Source organism: Sinocyclocheilus anshuiensis, unplaced genomic scaffold (genome assembly GCF_001515605.1).
Source record: "Sinocyclocheilus anshuiensis isolate Anshui unplaced genomic scaffold, SAMN03320099.WGS_v1.1 scaffold392, whole genome shotgun sequence".
Classification (NCBI taxonomy): Eukaryota; Metazoa; Chordata; class Actinopteri; order Cypriniformes; family Cyprinidae; genus Sinocyclocheilus; species Sinocyclocheilus anshuiensis.
Genome location: NW_015557091.1, coordinates 1,924,389 through 1,942,247, shown reverse-complemented (window position 1 = coordinate 1,942,247; position 17,859 = coordinate 1,924,389). Strand labels below are relative to the sequence as shown.

At 38.8% G+C, this 17,859-nt stretch overlaps 2 protein-coding genes across 3 annotated transcripts in view; both read left to right on the top strand.

Moving 5' to 3' along the window:
- Positions 1-2,209, top strand: part of LOC107677137 (RB1-inducible coiled-coil protein 1-like) — a 15,340-nt gene extending 13,131 nt beyond the window's left edge. Inside the window, exons 3-5 of the mRNA XM_016471924.1 lie at positions 1,362-1,488; positions 1,781-1,901; positions 2,205-2,209. Of these exons, the coding sequence (XP_016327410.1) occupies positions 1,362-1,488; positions 1,781-1,901; positions 2,205-2,209 (253 nt within the window). The remainder of the gene's footprint in view (positions 1-1,361; positions 1,489-1,780; positions 1,902-2,204) is intronic.
- A 49-nt stretch (positions 2,210-2,258) lies between these two features.
- Positions 2,259-17,859, top strand: part of LOC107677246 (RB1-inducible coiled-coil protein 1-like) — a 22,259-nt gene continuing 6,658 nt past the window's right edge. The window contains exons 1-11 of one of the 2 annotated variants that reach the window (XM_016472070.1): positions 2,259-2,710; positions 4,274-4,444; positions 4,852-5,036; positions 5,210-5,396; positions 5,550-5,631; positions 5,748-5,812; positions 5,921-6,024; positions 6,166-6,292; positions 6,621-7,957; positions 12,157-12,756; positions 17,152-17,329. In XM_016472070.1, the coding sequence (XP_016327556.1) occupies positions 2,294-2,710; positions 4,274-4,444; positions 4,852-5,036; positions 5,210-5,396; positions 5,550-5,631; positions 5,748-5,812; positions 5,921-6,024; positions 6,166-6,292; positions 6,621-7,957; positions 12,157-12,756; positions 17,152-17,329 (3,453 nt within the window). In that variant the 5' untranslated portion in view covers positions 2,259-2,293. Of the gene's footprint in view, positions 2,711-4,273; positions 4,445-4,851; positions 5,037-5,209; positions 5,397-5,549; positions 5,632-5,747; positions 5,813-5,920; positions 6,025-6,165; positions 6,293-6,620; positions 7,958-8,308; positions 8,644-9,050; positions 9,236-9,408; positions 9,596-9,748; positions 9,831-9,946; positions 10,012-10,119; positions 10,224-10,364; positions 10,492-10,819; positions 12,757-17,151; positions 17,330-17,859 lie in introns of those variants that run through there. The other variant, XM_016472071.1, reaches the window with a different exon arrangement.

The window sequence follows — 17,859 nt, the reverse complement described above, 5'->3', positions numbered from 1 at the left end:
AAGTGTTGACTGGTGTCACTATCTCGCGAACGTGCCGGCGGATCTCCACCAAATTCGGGGGATCCCTTCAGCTCGAGGAGCCCTCTCGAACGCCACCCTCCGCGTGTCGGTAGTCCACCGGTATCGCTAGATCGGTCTGCGCCGGACCACGGATTTAACCACCCGTAACTTCCGAACCCCGGGGGCTATCGACGCAGGGGTGGTCTCATTCGAAAGAGGGCCTCGAGACGTACACTCGATTCGCGTTCGAGAGGGTTCCTTGAGCTGAAGGGATCCCCCGCATTTGGTGCGGATTCACCACGCCTTTACGGAGATATGGCCGTTCAAAGTTTCAATGGTTTTCCATAGACTTAAGCTTTAAAGCATTTCATCCAGGTCGCCAGTAGCAAACAATGGAGCACGCTCTGCTGGACAAACTAAGTAATTACACCATTTCAAGCATTTTATCTGCGTTATATGTTCTGTAAAAAAAAATGTAATATCGGCGGCATATTCGCCAATACCGATATATCGGCGACAGGCTCATATCGGCCGATAATATCGGCTAAACGATATATCGGTCAGGCTCTAGTTATAAGTATTAGTATTAGAATTTATAGAAATCGATCGACATTAACAAAGATGGCTAAATGCTGGGAAAGTACTGTTCATGATTTGTTACCTATTGCATTAAATAATATGAACACTTACAGTAATGTTTATTTTTGTCTTCAAACATCCTGAAATTAGATAAATGAATTTGACTTTAAATTTGTCTGAGTTTACATATATACACATGCATTTACACACATACATATTTACATATTCATGAGAAACCCCATTATATTGGATAATATAATATGTAATATATAATGTAGATGATACTTAGAGATGCAACATTCTAATTGATTAATTATATAATTCCAGTGTAAATACCTGTTTAATGCTATTGTTCATGATTTGTTACCTATTGCATTAAATAATATGAACACTTACAGTAATGTTTATTTTTGTCTTCAAACATCCTGAAATTAGATAAATGAATTTGACTTTAAATTTGTCTGAGTTTACATATATACACATGCATTTACACAAATACATATTTACATATTCATGAGAAACCCCATTATATTGGATAATATAATATGTAATATATAATGTAGATGGTACTTAGAGATGCAACATTCTAATTTATTAATTATATAATTCCAGTGTAAATACCTGTTTAATGCTATGATGGTTAAGTTGCAAATGTAAATTATTAAAGTCCAAATTCGATCAATCGTTTCTATATTCTGTTTGTTTGCAGATTTGTTTGTAAATTGAGTCCTGATTTGTTTTACTGGGTAACTAAAATGTGTTGTGCTTCATGCTTTTTATAGTGTTTTGGACCTTAAACATGCCATTCAGGCCAAATATAAAATTGCAATCCAGCACCAGGTGCTGGTGGTCAATGGAGGGGAGTGTATGGTGGCAGAGAGGCGCGTGTGCAGCTACAGCGCCGGAACAGTGAGTAACAAGCAAAATCACCCCGAAACAGCATTTTTGATTTTCAACATTTTTAGAGAGTAAGAGTAGTTATTATATATGAATTATTTAGTCAAATGCTTGATCATTGCCACAAAGTACACTGTTAAAATGTTTGATATGAAAATTGCAAAGAAGCACCATAAAAGCACTGCATATAATAATTGTATTATTTTAATAGCTTTCAGTCGATTTAAAATGACCCTGAAATATTGAGAATCTTGAGTAGCATGGTTTCCAAATGGCAATTGATTTTTGTCTCTGGCTGCTTCAGGACACCAACCCGATCTTCTTATTCAACAAAGAGATGATCCTGTCTGACCGAGCTCCAACCATCCCCAAAACGACCTTCTCAATAGAGAATGAGATGGAGCTGAAGGTGGAGGAGTCACTCTGTCACATGATCCTTCAGAAATCATTCTAATATGCTGATTTGCTGCTCAAGAAACATTTCTTATTATTATGTTAAAAATGATTAAATACTGCTTAATATTTTTGTGGAAACCGTGGTAGATTTATTTATTTCTTTCATAGAAAAGTTAAAAAGAACAGCATTTATTTGGAAAAAGAAGTCTTTTGTAACTTTATAAATGTCTTTACTGACACATTTGATCAATTTAATGTGTCTTTGCTGAATAATAAATGAATAATCTGACCCTAAACTTTTGAATGGCGGTGTATTGGACTTTAATATATAGATTAAATAGATCAATATAGATATATAGAGGAATAAATAGATCACTAATTCTAATGTTAATTCATCAGGCTTGGCACTGCTGTCTCAGTCATGGCGAAGATTCCTCTGCTAGAGTGTTTGACTCGGCAGAGCTACCGAGAAAGCCTGGAGAAGTCCAGCTCCCCTCACCCAAGAACCACAGATGAAGAAGACGAGAATGAGGATGAAGAAGTAGGAGAAACATCCACCCAGTCCGCAATCCTCTGTCCCGCTGACAGCCAGAAGAATCGAAAGTCATTCTCGCCGGTCTCTGCTTCAGGAGAAGCGTCGTCCCAGGCATCCTCCTCTCCTCAGGACAGACTGAAGAGCAGCTGTAGTCTAAAAGCAGCTCTAGAGGAAGAGGAGGAGTCTCCAGAGAGGGGAGCCACACCTTCTTTTAATGTCACGCTGTTGGATTGGATCAACGTTCAGGACAGACCTAACGATGTAGAGTCAGTAGTGAGGAAGTGTTTTGACTCAATCAACAGGGTGAGTCATATTGTGAGGGAATGTTTTGGTCAAATCATGAATCAGTCTGTAAACCTGTGGCAACCTTTATATTGTTTTAAACTAGCCAGTAATGGGCATTATGATGATATGTACCATGTGACTGTAGAGGTGTGTCACCCAGTAGAGATTTTGCTATACTATTTATATCAAATTGCATGTATTTACACAGCTATTAGTGAGCAGGAATGCTTTAAGTTGCTTATACAACAACGAAACATAGAGTAATTACATCAGTAAGACGTAAAAAAAAACCTCAAGAGTGTAATGTGACGCAGAATTGAGTTGTGTGAGGAGCAACATCTCAACTATAACATAATAACATACTATAAGAAAAATATAGGATTCAACTGATGTGATGTCATATTTTACAATGTCCTCAAATATCCAAACAGGTTTAGAGTTGTAAGAATTTTTCCCTCCCCAGCTCAAGCATTATGTAATGTGACACTGTTTTTGGGCTCAAGTCAGACTTATCATTCATTTGTTATGAATAATCTTCTTATGGTTTGCCTCCATCAAGTTCCTAATAGAAAGTAAAAAAAATAAATATGGTTAACCTATTTAATTCACTGCAATATCCAAATATAAGCATTACCTAATGGGTATTAAAATATAAACCATGTTTTGTTTCATTTCAAAAATATGAAAAATAACCATATACTGTTGCTGAAACATCCAGTTATACATCACATAGACATCACATACACTAGCGTTTAAAAGTTTGTAGTTTAGTTATAAAAGACTAGTTATAAAAGGAACTGGAGACACGGTTGAAACAACAACATGAAGCAGAGCTGGAATCTCTCAGATTGGAAAAAGAAAGTGCACTTGACAAAATTGTCCAGGAGAACCTGGTGAAGCTAAGAGATCTCATGGATTCCCATTCTGCCGAACGCGAGGGACGCTTGAAAGACTTGGAGGCTCGCATTACTGAACTTGAGGACGCCCGCTGCAAACTGGAAGTGGAGATGGCTCTTAAAGAGGCCGAAATGGAGGACATGAGACTCCAGTACGAGGAGGCCAAAAAGCCAATAGTTTTTTTTTTTTAAGATATTAATACTTAATAATACTTAAATTAATACACTAAGTAAATGTGCATTAAATAAATTGATCAAAATAACAGTAAATACATTATAAATACATGTATAGTTAAAATATATTTCAAATACATAAGTATTTTCAGTATTTCTAACAATAATAAGCAGCAAATTAGCATATTAGAATGATTTCTGAAGGATCATGTGACACTGAAGATAATGCTTTGCATCACAGGAATAAATTACATTTGATATTCAAATGGAAAACAGTAATTTAAATTTTCATAATATTTCATAATATTAATTTTATTACTGTATTTTTGTTAATATAAATCCAGCCTTGATGAGCATGCAGACTTTTTCCCAAAACATTACAATTTTCTTTCCAACCCCCACATTTTGAACAGTAGTTTACATCATCTTCACATTCACAGGACACTCCCAATGAACTATTTTACTGTCCATAAACACTCTGATTTGTTTCTGCCATTCTTTATGCTTCCAGCTCGACCCACGAATGATCCAACCCTTTCTAACTGAATGCCGCGAGACGATTACCAAATTGGATAATCAGAACATGAAGGCCATCAAAGGTCTTGAGGACAGATTGTATGCTCTCGACCAAATGATAGCAAGCTGTAAACGGTTGGTCAATGAACAGCAGGAACTTGCTCAGGTAAGCAATGCTCCTTTTTATAGTCAGCATAAAACAGCCTGAAGGGGACATATTCTGCTCATTAGTGTATTTTATGTTTTCCCTGAAGTTTTTAATGCCAATTTTCCAACCTTTGTTTTTTGCTACTGTGACATTAAGATATATATATATATGATTGGTTAACCTCTTCAAATGTAGGTTACAAAACATACTTTTTTGTGGGCTGTGGGTTTACTGCGACGTCTTATATAGTTGGCACTACCCCATCCTTTAATTACAGCCTCTTTATTGACCTGTGTTACATTGTGGCAGATCGACAAAACAATATACTTTAGCCACGTTTCTAATGAATATATTACAAATTATGCAAAACGCAAGTTTTTCAGAAAGCTACTCTTCCTCATGTGTTCTCCTTTGCCTTCTACTAGGGATTTCTTGCCAATCAGAAGAGGGCTGAAAACCTGAAGGACACCTCGGTGCTGCCTGACCTGTGTCTGAGTCATGCCAATCAGCTGATGATCATGCTAACCAATCACAGGAAGCTACTAGACATCAAGCAGAAATGTACCACTGCCAAACAGGAGCTCGCCAACAACCTTCAAGTTCGACTCAAGTAAGACCAGCATTTGTATTCTTCATGGGCAATGCGAAATAAACTGTTTTTAGTTTGGCTAGAACTAGTTTTGGCTTTGATTTGGACTATTTTCAATCAGTAGAGCTACGATACTTTGAAGTGAAGTGAATTGTAAGTGCTTCCTAACTGCACTGTGGTGTTTCCTCCATCAGATGGTGCTGCTATGTGATGCTTCACGCTGATCAGGATGGAGAGAAGCTGCAGGCTCTCCTGAGGCTGCTGACGGAGCTGCTGGAGCGCGTGCGGGTGGTGGAGGCGCTCAGCACTGTGCCACAGATGTACTGTCTCGCCGTAGTGGAGGTGGTCAGACGCAGAATGTTCATAGGACACTACAGACAAGTAAGAATCAGCTACATTAATTTATAGAGATGCGGGTGTGACCAGAAGTGATTTGACCAGAGAGAGTGAATAATATGATATCTATGTTGTTTTTATACATTTTTGCACATTTAATTATTGTTTCAAAAAATATATATTTATTTTTTCTTCCAGTGGGCCAGTGCTCTTGTCAAAGATGGGAAAAACCTCTATGAGGCAGAAAAAGTAAAAAGGGAAACATTTGGGAAGCTCTTCAGTAAGTTTATTCTTCATATTTTGTATGCCTTCTTTTAGTTTTGGGAACAAACATGGACACCTGAGTCCACATTAAATGTCATATTGCTTTGAAAACACTGCTTTTGTTTGTCTCAGGGAAATCGTTCCTCAGAAACCGGTTGTTTCGAGGACTGGACTCATGGCCACCCTCTTCGTTTTGCGTGAGTCTTTGAACAAGTGTTTTTATCTTTCAGGATCCCTTCATGAACTTTATGGGGACATTTCAACATTAATGATTTTTTTTGTTTGTTTGTTTGTTTTGTGTTTAGACCCGAAAGCCTCGAAAGTTTGACTTTGAGCTTCCAGATATTTCCCTGAGTGACCTGCAGTATCTCAAGTCCTGTTGTCCTTCCGAGGTTCAGCCTTACCTCAGGTAAATGCCTCATACCCGGTCACAATATGCACATTTCTACCGTTACTTCACAATGCAAAACTGCTTTTCTTTGAGCCATTACCCTTTCAATCATGGCTAAATACTCCTAAATGATGATCTGTTGCCTGTTTTCTTCATCAGGGTCCCCACACTGTGTGACTTTGAGCCTCTTAACCAGCATGTTGAGGTTCTCCATCAGCTGGTTCAGGCTGCGCAGAGTGTGGACGAGATGTCAAAAACTATCACACACCTACTAAATGAACAAAAGGTACTTTGTTCACAGTCATTTAATTTTTATTGCTTGTCTGAAGTATTGGATGTTATAAACCTGTAAAGATGACATGAAATAGAACTGTCTTCACCCTGTCTGTTTTCTAAATGCATTTTGTTGATCTTAATGTGATTCATCCAAGCATATGTTTCTTTTTGTGCTCATCATTTTTAATTAAAATGTCATAACCTGAAATGGCAGTGATGAATGCGAGATCTGTCGCTACTTCCGATACATTGCAACTTTTAAAATGTATATAGTATAATTGGACTATTCTGGGAATGTCGTTTCCCATATGATTTTAACTTGTTGCATTGTCTTATAGATTTCCTTTAGCCAGAGTGCTCAAAGATCCACCGCATTAACACCCAGATCTGAAAGCACAACTGAAATCACCTCTACCTCCACCAAAACTTTGTCCACTCTCAGTTTAAAAGCACCGGACTGCCAACCCCTGGCGCTTCCTGGTCCCTTGGAGGACCTATCACCCGACAGCATAGATGCCCAGACCTTTGACTTTGAAACCATTGGGCACCCCAATATGGATCCTGTATTACAGCAAGGCTCTTTGGACTTGGACTCATTGGCAGAAAGTCCTGAGTCGGATTTCATGTCAGCAGTTAATGAGTTTGTTATTGAGGAGAACTTGATGTCACCTAATCCCATCAGTGATCCCACAAGCCCAGAGATGATGGTGGAGTCTCTTTATTCCTCCGTCATTAATGCAATCGATAGCAAGCGTATACAGGACACTACTACACTTGAGAAGGAAAATTCAAAGATTGCAGTACTCAAGCTGTCAGCAGACAGGTACCGTTCTGCTGCGGAAGAGTCCCAGAACAATTTGAGGAAAGTTAAAGAAGACCTTTATCACTTTCGAGGTCTTGTTCTGAAAGAGCAAAGAGACTTTGGATTCGCCCTGAAAACAATGACCATTGAGGTCCGAAACACTCTCAACAGTGTCAGATACTGTCACGAGGAGGAGCTAAGAGAAACACAACAAACCAATCTCCAGAGTTTGAAGGACGATCATGAAAAGCAGATGCAAACCCTGCTGGAAGAGCTGGAAGGCAATCAGAAGATTGTTCGAGACATCCAGAGAGCAATGCTGGAATTGGAGGGGCTCGTGGAGCGCAAGGAGAAGGAAATATCCCAGCTGGAGAGTGAGAGGGAACGCTCTATGCAAGAACTTCAAGATCTTCACAAGCAAACTGTGCAGGACCTTGAGGAGAAGATCTTGAAGCAAAGTGAAGAACTGAAAGCTACATTGCTGTCCAAGGACGAACTCGCTGGGCAGCTGGAGAACCTTCACTTTGAGATCGAGCACGGCCAACAGAAAATCAGACAGGAGATGGAGAAGGCAGAGAAGGTGCACCTTCAGGAACTGGAGACATGGTTGAAACAACAACATGAAGCAGAGCTGGAATCTCTCAGATTGGAAAAAAAAAGTGCACTTGACAAACTTGTCCAGGAGAACCTGGTGAAGCTAAGAGATCTCATGGATTCCCATTCTGCCGAACTCAAGGACCGCGAGGGACGCTTGAAAGACTTGGAGGCTCGCATTACTGAACTTGCGGACGCCCGCTGCAAACTGGAAGTGGAGATGGCTCTTAAAGAGGCTGAAATGGAGGACATGAGACTCCAGTACGAGGAGGCCAAAAAGCCAATAGTTTTTTTTTTTTAAGATATTAATACTTAATAATACTTAAATTAATACACTAAGTAAATGTGCATTAAATAAATTGATCAAAATAACAGTAAATACATTATAAATACATGTATAGTTAAAATATATTTCAAATACATAAGTATTTTCAGTATTTCTAACAATAATAAGCAGCAAATTAGCATATTAGAATGATTTCTGAAGGATCATGTGACACTGAAGATAATGCTTTGCATCACAGGAATAAATTACATTTGATATTCAAATGGAAAACAGTAATTTAAATTTTCATAATATTTCATAATATTAATTTTATTACTGTATTTTTGATAATATAAATCCAGCCTTGATGAGCATGCAGACTTTTTCCCAAAACATTACAATTTTCTTTCCAACCCCCACATTTTGAACAGTAGTTTACATCATCTTCACATTCACAGGACACTCCCAATGAACTATTTTACTGTCCATAAACACTCTGATTTGTTTCTGCCATTCTTTATGCTTCCAGCTCGACCCACGAATGATCCAACCCTTTCTAACTGAATGCCGCGAGACGATTACCAAATTGGATAATCAGAACATGAAGGCCATCAAAGGTCTTGAGGACAGATTGTATGCTCTCGACCAAATGATAGCAAGCTGTAAACGGTTGGTCAATGAACAGCAGGAACTTGCTCAGGTAAGCAATGCTCCTTTTTATAGTCAGCATAAAACAGCCTGAAGGGGACATATTCTGCTCATTAGTGTATTTTATGTTTTCCCTGAAGTTTTTAATGCCAATTTTCCAACCTTTGTTTTTTGCTACTGTGACATTAAGATATATATATATATGATTGGTTAACCTCTTCAAATGTAGGTTACAAAACATACTTTTTTGTGGGCTGTGGGTTTACTGCGACGTCTTATATAGTTGGCACTACCCCATCCTTTAATTACAGCCTCTTTATTGACCTGTGTTACATTGTGGCAGATCGACAAAACAATATACTTTAGCCACGTTTCTAATGAATATATTACAAATTATGCAAAACGCAAGTTTTTCAGAAAGCTACTCTTCCTCATGTGTTCTCCTTTGCCTTCTACTAGGGATTTCTTGCCAATCAGAAGAGGGCTGAAAACCTGAAGGACACCTCGGTGCTGCCTGACCTGTGTCTGAGTCATGCCAATCAGCTGATGATCATGCTAACCAATCACAGGAAGCTACTAGACATCAAGCAGAAATGTACCACTGCCAAACAGGAGCTCGCCAACAACCTTCAAGTTCGACTCAAGTAAGACCAGCATTTGTATTCTTCATGGGCAATGCGAAATAAACTGTTTTTAGTTTGGCTAGAACTAGTTTTGGCTTTGATTTGGACTATTTTCAATCAGTAGAGCTACGATACTTTGAAGTGAAGTGAATTGTAAGTGCTTCCTAACTGCACTGTGGTGTTTCCTCCATCAGATGGTGCTGCTATGTGATGCTTCACGCTGATCAGGATGGAGAGAAGCTGCAGGCTCTCCTGAGGCTGCTGACGGAGCTGCTGGAGCGCGTGCGGGTGGTGGAGGCGCTCAGCACTGTGCCACAGATGTACTGTCTCGCCGTAGTGGAGGTGGTCAGACGCAGAATGTTCATAGGACACTACAGACAAGTAAGAATCAGCTACATTAATTTATAGAGATGCGGGTGTGACCAGAAGTGATTTGACCAGAGAGAGTGAATAATATGATATCTATGTTGTTTTTATACATTTTTGCACATTTAATTATTGTTTCAAAAAATATATATTTATTTTTTCTTCCAGTGGGCCAGTGCTCTTGTCAAAGATGGGAAAAACCTCTATGAGGCAGAAAAAGTAAAAAGGGAAACATTTGGGAAGCTCTTCAGTAAGTTTATTCTTCATATTTTGTATGCCTTCTTTTAGTTTTGGGAACAAACATGGACACCTGAGTCCACATTAAATGTCATATTGCTTTGAAAACACTGCTTTTGTTTGTCTCAGGGAAATCGTTCCTCAGAAACCGGTTGTTTCGAGGACTGGACTCATGGCCACCCTCTTCGTTTTGCGTGAGTCTTTGAACAAGTGTTTTTATCTTTCAGGATCCCTTCATGAACTTTATGGGGACATTTCAACATTAATGATTTTTTTTGTTTGTTTGTTTGTTTTGTGTTTAGACCCGAAAGCCTCGAAAGTTTGACTTTGAGCTTCCAGATATTTCCCTGAGTGACCTGCAGTATCTCAAGTCCTGTTGTCCTTCCGAGGTTCAGCCTTACCTCAGGTAAATGCCTCATACCCGGTCACAATATGCACATTTCTACCGTTACTTCACAATGCAAAACTGCTTTTCTTTGAGCCATTACCCTTTCAATCATGGCTAAATACTCCTAAATGATGATCTGTTGCCTGTTTTCTTCATCAGGGTCCCCACACTGTGTGACTTTGAGCCTCTTAACCAGCATGTTGAGGTTCTCCATCAGCTGGTTCAGGCTGCGCAGAGTGTGGACGAGATGTCAAAAACTATCACACACCTACTAAATGAACAAAAGGTACTTTGTTCACAGTCATTTAATTTTTATTGCTTGTCTGAAGTATTGGATGTTATAAACCTGTAAAGATGACATGAAATAGAACTGTCTTCACCCTGTCTGTTTTCTAAATGCATTTTGTTGATCTTAATGTGATTCATCCAAGCATATGTTTCTTTTTGTGCTCATCATTTTTAATTAAAATGTCATAACCTGAAATGGCAGTGATGAATGCGAGATCTGTCGCTACTTCCGATACATTGCAACTTTTAAAATGTATATAGTATAATTGGACTATTCTGGGAATGTCGTTTCCCATATGATTTTAACTTGTTGCATTGTCTTATAGATTTCCTTTAGCCAGAGTGCTCAAAGATCCACCGCATTAACACCCAGATCTGAAAGCACAACTGAAATCACCTCTACCTCCACCAAAACTTTGTCCACTCTCAGTTTAAAAGCACCGGACTGCCAACCCCTGGCGCTTCCTGGTCCCTTGGAGGACCTATCACCCGACAGCATAGATGCCCAGACCTTTGACTTTGAAACCATTGGGCACCCCAATATGGATCCTGTATTACAGCAAGGCTCTTTGGACTTGGACTCATTGGCAGAAAGTCCTGAGTCGGATTTCATGTCAGCAGTTAATGAGTTTGTTATTGAGGAGAACTTGATGTCACCTAATCCCATCAGTGATCCCACAAGCCCAGAGATGATGGTGGAGTCTCTTTATTCCTCCGTCATTAATGCAATCGATAGCAAGCGTATAAAGGACACTACTACGCTCGAGAAGGAAAATTCAAAGATTGCAGCACTCAAGTTGTCAGCGGACAGGTACCGCTCTGCTGCGGAAGAGTCACAGAACAATTTAAGAAAAGTTAAAGAAGACCTTTACCACTTTCGAGGACTGGTTCTGAAGGAGCAACGAGACTTTGGATTCGCCCTGAAAACAATGACCATTGAGGTCCGAAACGCTCTCAACAGTGTCAGATACTGTCACGAGGAGGAGCTAAGAGAAACACAACAAACCAATCTCCAGAGTTTGAAGGACGATCATGAAAAGCAGATGCAAACCCTGCTGGAAGAGCTGGAAGGCAATCAGAAGATTGTTCGAGACATCCAGAGAGCAATGCTGGAATTGGAGGGGCTCGTGGAGCGCAAGGAGAAGGAAATATCCCAGCTGGAGAGTGAGAGAGCACGCTCTATGCAGGAACTCCAGGATCTTCACATGCAAACTCTGCTGGACCTTGAACAGAAGCTCTTAAAGCAAAGTGAAGAACTGAAAGCTGCGTTGCTGTCCAAGGACGAAGTCGCTGGGCAGCTGGAGAAGCTGCACTTTGAGATTGAGCACAGCCAACAGAAAATCAGACAGGACATGGAGAAGGCAGAGAAGGTGCACCTTCAGGAACTGGAGACATGGTTGAAACAACAACATGAAGCAGAGCTGGAATCTCTCAGATTGGAAAAAAAAAGTGCACTTGACAAACTTGTCCAGGAGAACCTGGTGAAGCTAAGAGATCTCATGGATTCCCATTCTGCCGAACTCAAGGACCGCGAGGGACGCTTGAAAGACTTGGAGGCTCGCATTACTGAACTTGCGGACGCCCGCTGCAAACTGGAAGTGGAGATGGCTCTTAAAGAGGCTGAAATGGAGGACATGAGACTCCAGTACGAGGAAGCCAAAAGCACCCAAGAGGAGGTGTTGAAAGCGGAGCTTACTACCCAAACAACCACCTTGCAGACGCAAATCGACATGTTGAACAAGCAGCTCCAGCAGAAGAATGAAGAGTACGAGGTGGGCCTGGCCGAGCTCCGAGCGCTCATGAGGTTGGAGAAGGACCACTGCATCTCTGAACTCGTGGATCGGCACGAAGAAGAGAGCACCCTGCTCCGCCAAGAGTTTTCAGCACTCAAGCAGAAATCGCAGGACGCAGAGAAAGACTGCGAGAAACGAGTCCAGAAGATCCAGCACGATCACCAGAACCAGCTTGATGCCTTACAGAGGGAAAAGGAGTATGAGCAGAGGGCTTTCCAGGAGAAAGAGCGAGAGCTATCGACTGTTATCGGAGACCTGCAGGCGGAAAACACACTACTGTCAGGAAGACTGGAGCAGGAGAGGGTGGAGGCCCTGCAGAGGGCAGAGAAGGAGAAAGAGCAGGCAGTCAAAGCTGCATTACAAGAGGCCTTAAGAGACTTTCAACTCCAAAAAGAGGAGACTGAGACAAGACTGTTAGGACAAATTGAACTACTTGAAAATCAGCTTAAAGAAAGACAGTCCACTGACACGTAAGTAAATGCAAGTCTTCTAATCAGACGTTCCCACTAAAATCATTCTAAGATTCAGATTTAAAGTGCCCCTATTATGCCATTTTTAAGGTTCCTAATATTGTTTTGGGAGTCTCCTACAATAGGATTACATGCATGCAAGGTCAAAAAACGCTTTCGTTTTCTCAAAATATGCATTTAATATCACCTCGTTTTCCAGCGATTCTCAAACGATTCGTTCAAAGCAGTTCTAAGATTCAGTCTCTCTAAAACCCTCCTTTCCGTGAGCCTGCTCTGCTCTGATTGGTCAGATGGCCCAGTCTGTTGTGATTGGTCTACCGCGTACAGCACGTCGGAAACGATATGCCTATTGCCATAGTTCCGTATTTTGAATGCGCGATAGAAAATATAAACATCTATTATTTATCATACTTGTGATTCAGTGGAGCCAGCTGGTCCAAATAAACGGTACTGAGCCATCTTTCAAGAGCGTTTAGTGAATCCCGAACTCCCCGAGATTAGAGAAGCAATTGTCAGTAAAATGACGTGTTTGTGGGCGGGGTCAAGTTGTTCGCTGCCGGCCAACATAGAACATAGGCAGGAATTATGCAAATGTGTTACCCCGTGACATGTAGCCGTCACGGGAGTGGGATTCGAATTACTAACGACTCGTTTAGGCTGTAGAGAGTCGATTCTTTATTTTGGGAGACAATAACTTTATTTATCGTGCACTTTCGGCTTTACAACTTTGCTGATCGTTTACATTCACATACAGCTACATTACATACTGCATGAAAGGCAATAATGGCATAATAGGGGCACTTTAAAGCACATAGCTGTTAAATTATAAATGGTACTTAATATTGCTTATACTTAAATGTATGGATTTCTGCAACCTCTAACCTCAAAGGGATAGTTCACCAAAAAATGAAAACTCGTCGTTCCAAACTTTTGACTGTGGAACACAAAAGAAGATATTTTAAAAAATGTCATAGTATTTACAGCGAAAGTCAATGGGGCCCAATGTTTATTCTTTTGTGTTCCACAGTAGAAAGTTAGTCATTCAGGTTTGGAATGACATGAGGGTGAGTAAAACAGAAATTTCATTTTTGGATAAACTTTCCTTCTAAGTTTTAGCTTAGGTGTGCAACCCACCTTGCCACTTTTGGGCATCAGACAGTAGCTATGTTTCCATCCAAAGTTGCAAATTTTGGCTGCTGGATGATAAAATAGGCAGTTATCTTACTTTGAAAGAGCATCTGAGACAAACACTACCATTCAAAAAGTTTGGGGCTGGTAAGATTTTATTAATGTTTTTGGGAGAAGTCTCTCATGCTCACCAGGAATAACAGACATGTTATCAATAATTTAACAATCTGAGAATGAATGAATGATTGAATGAAAGTATAACTATTTGAATATTTAAAAAAAAAAGTAATTTATTCCTGTGATCAAAGCTGAATTTTCAGCATCATTACTCCAGTCTTCAGTGTCACATGATCCTTCAGAAATCATTCTAATATGCTGATTTGATGCATAAGAAACATTTCTTATTTTATTATTTGATTAATGGAGAGTTCAAAAGAACAGCATTTACATGAAAAATAATTATTTTGTACCATTATAAAAGTCTTTACTGTCACTTTTAATCTATTTAATGCATTCCTTACTGAATAAAAATATCAATTTCTTTGAAAAAGAAAATCTTATTGACACCAAACTGGCGAATATTTTATTTATTTACTTACATTTTTTTTTTGGATGGGCTCTTTTGACTTGGGCAAGCACCCAGAACGCTCTAACAATGGCATAGCAAACACCCACACCATCTTAACATTGTTTCAGAGTTTTGCAGAATCAAATACTCCTCATAATCTTGTTTAAAGAAAATTAAAAAAAATAATGTTTTTAATGTGGTTGTGTTATTTCTTTCCGTGAGCCTGCTCTGCTCTGATTGGTCAGATGGCCCAGTCTGTTGTGATTGGTCTACCGCGTACAGCACGTCGGAAACGATATGCCTATTGCCATAGTTCCGTATTTTGAATGCGCGATAGAAAATATAAACATCTATTATTTATCATACTTGTGATTCAGTGGAGCCAGCTGGTCCAAATAAACGGTACTGAGCCATCTTTCAAGAGCGTTTAGTGAATCCCGAACTCCCCGAGATTAGAGAAGCAATTGTCAGTAAAATGACGTGTTTGTGGGCGGGGTCAAGTTGTTCGCTGCCGGCCAACATAGAACATAGGCAGGAATTATGCAAATGTGTTACCCCGTGACATGTAGCCGTCACGGGAGTGGGATTCGAATTACTAACGACTCGTTTAGGCTGTAGAGAGTCGATTCTTTATTTTGGGAGACAATAACTTTATTTATCGTGCACTTTCGGCTTTATGACTTTGCTGATCGTTTACATTCACATACAGCTACATTACATACTGCATGAAAGGTAATATTGGAAATGGCATAATAGGGGCACTTTAAAGCACATAGCTGTTAAATTATAAATGGTACTTAATATTGCTTATACTTAAATGTATGGATTTCTGCAACCTCTAACCTCAAAGGGATAGTTCACCAAAAAATGAAAACTCGTCGTTCCAAACTTTTGACTGTGGAACACAAAAGAAGATATTTTAAAAAATGTCATAGTATTTACAGCGAAAGTCAATGGGGCCCAATGTTTATTCTTTTGTGTTCCACAGTAGAAAGTTAGTCATTCAGGTTTGGAATGACATGAGGGTGAGTAAAACAGAAATTTCATTTTTGGATAAACTTTCCTTCTAAGTTTTAGCTTAGGTGTGCAACCCACCTTGCCACTTTTGGGCATCAGACAGTAGCTATGTTTCCATCCAAAGTTGCAAATTTTGGCTGCTGGATGATAAAATAGGCAGTTATCTTACTTTGAAAGAGCATCTGAGACAAACACTACCATTCAAAAAGTTTGGGGCTGGTAAGATTTTATTAATGTTTTTGGGAGAAGTCTCTCATGCTCACCAGGAATAACAGACATGTTATCAATAATTTAACAATCTGAGAATGAATGAATGATTGAATGAAAGTATAACTATTTGAATATTTAAAAAAAAAAGTAATTTATTCCTGTGATCAAAGCTGAATTTTCAGCATCATTACTCCAGTCTTCAGTGTCACATGATCCTTCAGAAATCATTCTAATATGCTGATTTGATGCATAAGAAACATTTCTTATTTTATTATTTGATTAATGGAGAGTTCAAAAGAACAGCATTTACATGAAAAATAATTATTTTGTACCATTATAAAAGTCTTTACTGTCACTTTTAATCTATTTAATGCATTCCTTACTGAATAAAAATATCAATTTCTTTGAAAAAGAAAATCTTATTGACACCAAACTGGCGAATATTTTATTTATTTACTTACATTTTTTTTTTGGATGGGCTCTTTTGACTTGGGCAAGCACCCAGAACGCTCTAACAATGGCATAGCAAACACCCACACCATCTTAACATTGTTTCAGAGTTTTGCAGAATCAAATACTCCTCATAATCTTGTTTAAAGAAAATTAAAAAAAATAATGTTTTTAATGTGGTTGTGTTATTTCTGTTGGTTTGTTTGATAATAACCTCAGTTTCTTGTTGATTTAGTCATTAAAAACTCAATAAATCTTGCAATTTTGTGTGAGGGAAGCATCTGCCGAGGACACAAATGAAATGACTGAAACAATGCTGCTCTAGTCCATTAAAATGAAAGCTTCTACCTCTAACTTTACTGTTAATTAAAAACAGAAAACACACACAAGCTACATGCATTCACTTACTCTTTCTGATTTCATTCACTCTTGCGAATAATTAGCACATCAAAAAGAACCAACAAAAACTGTGAACCGTTTCATTAAAACATTTCTTAAGTAGAAATTAGCAAGAAATGTGATAACCCTGTTACATGTGCCTGTAAAATAGGGATTAATTAAAAACAGAAAACAGATTTGTGTTCAAGTCTTACACCAATCCCAGTAAATTGGAGGTTTTTGAATATTTATTTATTTATTCTGGTGACTAATGTTTCCACAACAAGAAACACTTTAGAAAAAGTGGGTGTTGCCAAGTGGTTAAAGTTCTAAGCTAGCAATAAAAGGTTGTAGGTTCAAACCCTGCAAATAATAAACACATTTAGAGCTCTGGAAAGAGACTAAATTGTTGCTGTTTCCCTTATTAACACATGTTCTTGTCTGATTGTGAATAGTTTGTCTATGCACAAGATGCAAAGAAGGATCTTCAGAATGTAATAACTTCCTCTGTTTATGAATTAGCATTGTGTACTTTGTTTTAGAAGGAAGCGTCAGCTAAATGTCTTCTTAGTAGTAATTAATGCAAAGTCAGGTTGATTTACAGTATGGTGGAGTCTATTTTCACACCTGCTGCTGTGTTGCAGAGTGGCAGCTACTGTAGAAAAGACAGAGACTGGTTTGGAGACCAGCACTGCATTGTCACTGGACAGTGGCCAGTGGACCGAGGAAAGGGCATCGCTCCTGGCCCAACTAGAGCTCCTGGAACGCACAAAGAACGAGGAGATGCAGAACCTGAAGACCTCGCTCATTGCTGAGCAGCAGGTTAGCAGTATAAAGGATCTCAGCTGTAAGAATTGAATTAAGCTGACGTTTTGTTGTCACTGCAATTCAAAAGTTGGCAAAGCCATTGAGTCACTACATCTTACATTCTATACATGTCTTTTTAAACGTATTAATATTAAAAATTCAATTAAATGTAGTTGTTGCAAGTTGTTGCTGATTTAAATGTCACCAAGGTAAGATTATCTAACAAGCTGACATTCAATTAAATGGCTGACATTAATAATAATACAATACTGGATGAGTAATTAAAAAAAACAGTAATTGTTTGCATTGTGTGCCATTATTTTCCAGCAAAAGTGTGTATTTCATATAGCTGTCCTGGACTTGCATAATTCAAATGAATTAAATTGAAGGTATTTAAGAAACTAGTAATTTGTTCTTTTAATGAAACATATTATGAAATATAATGAAAAATATTATAATTTGTAGCTGAAAATATTTCCTTTTTTAGTAAAAAAAAAAAAATTTGTCCGGGCAAGTAAAAAAAAAAGAAGACAAATCCCCCCCCC